Here is a 7,808-nt window from a genome sequence, read left to right as displayed (position 1 = left end):
ATCGAGCTGTACTGTGTTGACTCGGATGGTAAGCCCCGAAATGAGAGGATAACATAACACGAAACCGTGCTATGCAACAATGCAACTCATATTCGTGCGAATAAGCTCTAATAATATGTGGAGCTACGAATTAGATAAATTGCGAAAATAATAATCAGGAATTTTTATTTTAGATCATGACATTAGGGAGAACCAAAATAATGTCGCTACATGAAACAAAGAGGATGCTAGAAAAACTCAAAATGATTATGTTATACTGCACTTTATACGTATAAGCATTATTAGTTGTTAATAACGTAGGTACATTATGCGTAAGGAATTTGTACTGCTAGCTTCAATAAGCGCATAGTATCTCATTTAAAGTTTAAATTTTACACGAATCTTAGTATCTTTGATCGCACCCATACCAATATAAAAATAATAAATGAATAATTAGCCATGCAGGAGGTAAAGGGAAAAACGATGGACAACAGTCTTACCTCTCCCAAAAGACAAACCTTTAGGGAGAACCAAAATAATGTCGCTACATGAAACAAAGAGGATGCTAGAAAAACTCAAAATGATTATGTTATACTGCACTTTATAAGTATTATTAGTTGTTAATAACGTAGGTACATTATGCGTAAGGAATTTGTACTGTTAGCTTCAATAAGCGCATAGTATCTCATTTAAAGTTTAAATTTTACACGAATCTTAGTATCTTTGATCGCACCCATACCAATATAAAAATAATAAATGAATAATTAGCCATGCAGGAGGTAAAGGGAAAAACGATGGACAACAGTCTTACCTCTCCCAAAAGACAAACCTGGTAATGTTCGCAAAGAGTAGCTAACTCAACATTACACAAAACAAAGCGTGGATATTGTATTAGTCGTAAAGATAGACAAAATTGTGATTTGGTCCCCCAAACATAACCACCAAGGAAAAGATAGGTAATACAGGTCATTTTGTGGAGATGTATGCTGTTCATTCAATTCATTAATTAATGTGTATTTGTGTAACTTATGATCTATTTGAAGGAAATCTTCATCATTATTCTATTATTAACGAGCCCACTTATTTCCGATCATTCAACAGGGTTTATACGCTTTTCCCAGAATGAAATTCCATGACTTTTCCAGAAAGTTTCCATGACTTTTAAAGAAAATTAGGACCTTGTTCAATATATTGTCATTTTCAAACCGAATCCCGCCCATTTGTTGCCAAATGCCAAGTTTTATAAGACCAAAAAGGTTTTTTTTCTGAATGTACATATACACCTTTTGAATTTGAAATCAAGCAATGCAACCTCCGTGGCCGAGTGGGTATCACACTAGGCTTGCACGCAGGAGGTCCGGGTTCGATTCCCGGCGGGCCGAGGTTATTTCGGCTCTGCTTGGAGTTCGGGGTGCACTCAGCCTTGTGAGGACAATTGAGTAGCTGCTTTAATCGGGTATCGACCAGTCGCGGCATTACCAATGTAAAAAGATTATTGAGATATGGAAATTGATTGCAAAGGAGGCACTTAGTAATGTTGTGATATCCACTAAAGTTGTGAAAAAGCTCTGCTATACCACAAAGAATTTAAGATTTGATTGAATTTGAAATCATCATTTACTGCCGAGTGCGAACCCAACCATATGTAACATTTTGGTAGAGTGCGGAGGCTGTTACAGTTCCTATGCTCGCGAAAGAGAGTAAACACATAATATTTATCATCTTCTAATTCTTTGGTGCCCACTACACATGTCTGATTTGTCATGCTTCGGCCTAGCACATAAATAATTCCTTTATCACCGTCCACTGTTATCACGAGTATTTGCCTTAAAACATCGTTGAGATAACAAGAGACATACAGACTAGACTACTAGAAAGACCTAACCAAACAACAAGAAGACATTGAGAGGAGTAGTATTTGAAACCCTGACAATGAAAGAGGGAGGGAGAGAGCAGAAACTTGGCACCATTGTAATTTCCTCGAATGCCACTCAAGAATGAGAGAAAAGAAATAGGGTCTATGACCTTTATTACCTCTGTTTTTACTACAATACTGTTTTATTACCTAAATGACCTACACATCACACCTACAGTAAACAAAAGTAAGTACTATTCCATTAACGCCGTAACCTGTTGATGAAACGGGGAGGCCCATGTTCCCTAAAGGCTGGATAACTGTAGTACCACTTTACAGACGACTCAAATTAGTATGACACTTTACTATATAACTGTTCGATTTAATGGAGGATGGTTCTGGTTATGGGTGGTTCTTTTCTGCTTAATGCTGTCTATTTTAGAGGCAGATCAGTCTCTGATGGACCTGATGGTTGTCATTCTCTTTCTCATCCCACACCCATGTATTGATCATTCAAAAGAGAGAGATGGAAAGGGGAGGGAGAGAGCTTTCACTAAAGCTTTCCAAAATTAACCCTTACGTCTTTCTTCCTATGCATCTCGCCTGCATTCAATTAGGGCTAGCCTAGGCCAAGATAAATAGGAGCCCAAGAAATCAAAATTCCTGTCCAGAAGTTCAGACACACCAATCGGGTGACTCTGATGGTTGAAGGACTAGAAAATCATCTGGATGGATGCCTCGGTAACTTTGTGAAGGTCCATATTGAATGTAGATAGAGAAATAACTGTTACACTTCACTACTTACTGTCTGCTAAGTATTCACCCCAATACACGGACTCACTCCAAAGAAGAAAGCAAAACAAAATTTTTCAACAACTCTCATAAGTCAGTAACAGAATGTCCCCTCTCAACAACATAATAACGTTTAGTTCGCATAATTTCTGGTTTCCGATGGTATTACTCAAGCCAAACAACGCCAAACTGGTAAAGAATGCAGAGGTATGCAAAAAAAATTGTTAAATTATTCGTAAGGAAGACCAAAAAAACGCGTTGGTTTGAAACCACCGGTTACCAATAACACCTGTGCGAGAGGAGAACAGGAGAGGGGGAACCCGTTATGATAATCACCATACAACATGGAGGATCTACTGGCTTGGTTCTTGGTTCTGTAACCAGAGAACTTCGGAGTCTCCAAGTCCAAGAATTGATCTCAGATTTCTGAGCGTTCGAACCGGACTATAATGGACTGTGCACTCGGCTCGTTCTCTGGAATTGACTTTTCACTCCACGAGGGATTTTTCAATCACGCAAGGAATATCTTCGACAGAGAAGGGATACAAGATTTCTGAAATCAGACTTCAAGGCGGGATATCACCATTGCGGATTTTTGTTCCATCCCAGATTGAATTGGCTATATTGAACCTGTAAAGCTCAATGAATAAATACTGGAAAGCTCAATGAATACTGAACCTGTAATACAGGTCAAGTAGTATTGAACTTGAACCTATAGCTCAAGGATTGAATGAACCTATAGCCCAATATTGATCCCTGTTTAATATCAATCCTGAGATAATACGGGCTGGTAAGACGTAAGACATGGACTGTGCACTCGGCTCGTTCTCTGGAATTGACTTTTCACTCCACGAGGGATTTTTCAATCACGCAAGGAATATCTTCGACAGAGGAGGGATATAAAATTTCTGAAATCAGACTTCTTTCCATTTATTGGTTTTTCAGAACAATTCTCTCATCAAAATAAATTGTTAACAAATAGTATACCCATCCGTAAAAGCCGGAGCTTGTGCCACGGATGGGGAGTTCATTGTGGTTTGGTCAAACTGTCAAACAACATAAAAAAGTGTTTGATGCACTCCTCTTTCAAGGGTTTTTAGACCCGTTAGGGCCCTTCTTCTTCCAAAATGAGATATGAAAGGCACTTGGTCTCTGAAATAATGTGTCTTCAATGATTATGATGGGTTTGTTATTGTTACGAAGACTATTATCTGTGCCGTGCTCTGGTATGTACTTATTCAGGTCTGCTTGAGAACAATGTTTCTGACTGCATGATCAAAGAATTTGCGTTCGAGTTTGTTGGGTGCATTTCTGATTTCTTTTGTGAATCATTGGATTTCTATAGCACTTGGACTTCTTTTCATGAGGAGTTTGATTAATGATAGTGGTATTCAGCGTTATGGTTTCTGTCGTTAGATTAGGCTTACAACTCCTACCATTCTTCTCTTCAAGGTAAGTTGGTTCCATTGCAGTTTGTACTTAGTCGGTACAGTACAGGCCCGTTATATTTGGATCAAATCTATGGAAAGACAACTGACATGCAGCGTGCAGTCAAGTCGATGGACGTGAAGCTACAATGCTACATCCATGGTTTTTTCTGTCAGTTTCTCTGGGTCTGTGTCGACCACGTATAAAGTGGTCAATTTGACGAATTGTAACAAGACTACGAGAGGTAAAAATAAAACACAACTGAGTAAATAAACGCTAGCTGAATTCCTTCCCCCATTTGTTCTTTCTTTACCTGTGTTGCAAAAATACAGGAAGTTCTATCGATGAACATACAAAGAAGGAAGTAAATAAAGCTTAATGCTTTATACACGCAAAGAATTCGGGAAACATCGAGCAGTGGAGAGAAGAGAAAAACGGAGAAAATCTCGGGGAGAAGGGAGAAGACAAGAGAACCGGACGACTGTAATCAGCATAATTGCCGTTTTTTATGCAATGAATGAAACAAACAGAGGAACTAATAATGCTCTAACTGCATGCAATGATGAATGACATAAAACAATCACCTACAGAGGAGGCCAAACAGAATAAACACAATTCACTGAAGGAAACCTCCTCTGTTTTCCATATTTACTCTCCACAAACCTCATAGGAAAAACGTATGTCTTCAATGATTATGATGGGTTTGTTATTGTTACGAAGACTATTATCTGTGCCGTGCTCTGGTATGTACTTATTCAGGTCTGCTTGGGAACAATGTTTCTGACTGCATGACCAAAGAATTTGCGTTCGAGTTTGTTGGGTGCATTTCTGATTTCTTTTGTGAATCATTGGATTTCTATAGCACTTGGACTTCTTTTCATGAGGAGTTTGATTAATGATAGTGGTATTCAGCGTTATGGTTTCTGTCGTTAGATTAGGCTTACAACTCCTATCATTCTTCTCTTCAAGGTAAGTTGGTTCCATTGCAGTTTGTATACTTACTCGGTACAGTACAGGCCCGTTATATTTGGAGCAAATCTATGGAAAAACAACTGACATGCAGCGTGCAGTCAAGTCGATGGACGTGATGCTACAATGCTACATCCATGGTTTTTCTGTCAGTTTCTCTGGGTCTGTGTCGACCAATCTTACATTTCTTACACATCCTAAATTTTCCTTTCCTCCTCCCTTCATTTCGTCCCATTTCTTCGTGATCAAGGTCATCGCAATTCCCACTAAATGCTTTTGTTACATCTACTTACTTAGATTCTTTTCTTAAGTTTTATGGAATTTATTTAAAACTAAGTACGTCCTTCCTGACATGCGTATCCTAAAGTGGGTGGGGGGGGGGGGTGAAAGTGAGGGTGGGAGTTTGGATAAGGGGTGCAAGATGGGGTATGAGTAGTGGGGGGTAGGGTGGAGAGGCAAGGTGGGGGTGACGAAAAAAAACAAGTGAGAGTGAAGCTGATGCTTGGGCTGGTTTGCTCCTGTTTCTCTCTCTCTTTCTCATCCCACACCCAATTATTGATCATTCAAAAGAGAGAGATGGAAAGGGGAGGGAGAGAGCTTTCACTAAAGCTTTCCAACATTAACCCTTACGTCTTTCTTCCTATGCATCTCGCCTGCATTCAATTAGGGCTAGCCTAGGCCAAGAGAAATAGGAGCCCAAGAAATCAAAATTCCTGTCCAGAAGTTCAGACACACCATTCGGGTGACTGTGATGGTTGAAGGACTAGAAAATCATCTGGATGGATGCCTCAGTAACTTTGTGAAGGTCCATATTGAATGTAGATAGAGAAATAACTGTTACACTTCACTACTTACTGTCTGCTAAGTATTCACCCCAATACACGGACTCACACGAAAGAAGAAAGCAAAACAAAATTTTTCAAAAACTCTCATAAGTCAGTAACAGAATGTCCCCTCTTCCCCTCTCAACCACGTCATCCGGTGTAGCGTTGATCTGGTCTATCATACGGGAGATCAGGTCGAACGAAGTCTCACCGTAAACCTGCGGAATAGAAGAAGAAATGTAACGCTCAAAAAGATCCTGTAAAATATTGGGTAATTATTCAGAAGCCACGACAGTGAAAAAGAAAGCTCGTTTTTGTGTTTAACCTAACCCTATAACACTGGTCACTGCTCATTTTGTGAATGCTCCTTTTTGCGTTCAACCTAACCCTCTAACAACACTAGTTACTGCTCATTTGTGACGGCTCCTTTTTGTAGCAATATTTCACTGTCATGGCTTCTGAACTAGTACCGATATTAGGATAAGGAAAGTAAAAAAAGGAGACAAATCCTGAACGAAAAAACAAGGGAGTACCAACGAAAGCAAGAGGAAAATGAAATTCAAGGTTGAAACCTCCCTCCCTCCATGGAGGGATTTTGTAGCAATATTTCACTGTCATGGCTTCTGAACTAGTACCGATATTAGGATAAGGAAAGTAAAAAAAGGAGACAAATCCTGAACGGAAAAATCCAACGAAAGCAAAAGGAAAATGAAATGCAAGGTTGCAACCTCCCTCCCTCCATAGAGGGAAAACAATCAACATTTGACCTTGCAAACACAAATGCAGTTTCAGTAGAATTTTAATTAGCTTGATTGCCAGCTTTTGTTGCATTCATAAACAGCTTTTGTCTGTCTACAAGTGAAGAAAAAACTTGTACGTTGGAACGTAGGTTAAGAGGATTATAAAATTATAACGTCTGCCTCGCCCGGAGAAGACTGGGTAGTCCCGTAAGGTTTCTTACTTTTAAGGGCTCATTTCTGGTAAGATTGCTTTTAAGGGCTCATTTCTGGTAAGATTGCTTTTAAGGGCTCTAGGTCGAGTAAGGTTACTTTTAAGGGCCACGTCTGGTAAGGTTACTATTAAGAGCTTAATTCTAAATTAATATAACACTTTTAAGGGTTCCAGTTTCCAGTCCATAAAGGTTACTTTAAAAACCTTGTATTCGTATACTTTTAAGAGCTTGTTTATTAATATTACTTTTAAGAGCTCGTGGCATGTGTAACAGGCTTTACACGGGACAGATACTTACAAAGGGAGAGAAAGGCTGGTACACATTGAGCTTCTCTGGTTCTGTCACAGACTGATTGTAGGTCTGCTGGATGATATGCCTGAGAAGTCCACGAGATGGCGTGTCTGGCGTGTGAACTCAACGCGGCCTCTTTTTTTCAAAATTGTGAACGCTCCACGGCCCTTTACTGTATTTTATGTGGTCTTCCCTTTGGTCTTGAAGTCCTTCACGGCTTCTTCGGGGGCCGCAGACCCGAGTTTGGGAATCACTAGACTATAAAATTGAATACATGTTGGTTATTATCAACCGATATCTCCACATGGGGAACCACACACGCTGACCTTCGACATGTTGCGAAAAACACATGGAAAATACGTAATAGCCACTCGCGATTACTATTGAAAACAACCTCTCATTATACCCCCCGTATAGGGCACACCAGTGGCCAATTCCTGAAAGGGATGCTATTGTCGTTTGCAAGCTACAACGCTACAAGTGGAAAATGGACATAGTAACTGTTAGATCGTATATTACTTCACTTTTGTTTTCATGTTGATAACTTGACATAATCAGAATGGCCCTTCACATAGTTACCGAGTCTTCAATCCAATCATGGCAAAGTCCAAAAAACGGTACAGCAAAATTTAAGAAATGAATACCAACAAGCAATACAATGATATTTGTAAGGAAGTTCGGACACCGGAATGTGGCCACTTTGCCCGAGGTAGTCTGA

General features: G+C 39.6%; 1 protein-coding gene across 1 annotated transcript; it reads right to left on the bottom strand.

Annotated features, from left to right (window-relative positions):
- Nucleotides 1–5,942: 5,942 nt before the first annotated feature.
- LOC103520379 (histone-lysine N-methyltransferase, H3 lysine-79 specific-like) lies at nt 5,943–7,425 on the bottom strand. The gene is made up of 3 exons (XM_008485467.1): nt 7,383–7,425; nt 7,097–7,212; nt 5,943–6,065 (listed from the first exon to the last, which is right to left on the bottom strand). Exons 1-3 carry the CDS (start codon nt 7,423–7,425, stop codon nt 5,943–5,945), a joined length of 282 nt encoding a protein of 93 aa, XP_008483689.1.
- Nucleotides 7,426–7,808: the final 383 nt, after the last annotated feature.

Source organism: Diaphorina citri, unplaced genomic scaffold, assembly GCF_000475195.1.
Source record: "Diaphorina citri unplaced genomic scaffold, Diaci psyllid genome assembly version 1.1 scaffold3551, whole genome shotgun sequence".
NCBI classification, from domain to species: Eukaryota; Metazoa; Arthropoda; class Insecta; order Hemiptera; family Psyllidae; genus Diaphorina; species Diaphorina citri.
Note: the sequence above shows the minus strand (reverse complement) of the source record. Positions and strands in the feature narration are given on the sequence as shown.

Excerpts from the sequence above, each read along its gene's own strand:
- LOC103520379 (XM_008485467.1), bottom strand. The coding sequence starts at position 7,425 with ATGTCGAAGGTCAGCGTGTGTGGTTCCCCATGTGGAGATATCG. Across the intron at positions 7,213-7,382 it reads TTCCCCATGTGGAGATATCG|TTCACACGCCAGACACGCCA; the intron begins GTTGATAATAAC and ends GGCCGCGTTGAG. Across the intron at positions 6,066-7,096 it reads ACCAGCCTTTCTCTCCCTTT|GTTTACGGTGAGACTTCGTT; the intron begins GTAAGTATCTGT and ends TCTATTCCGCAG.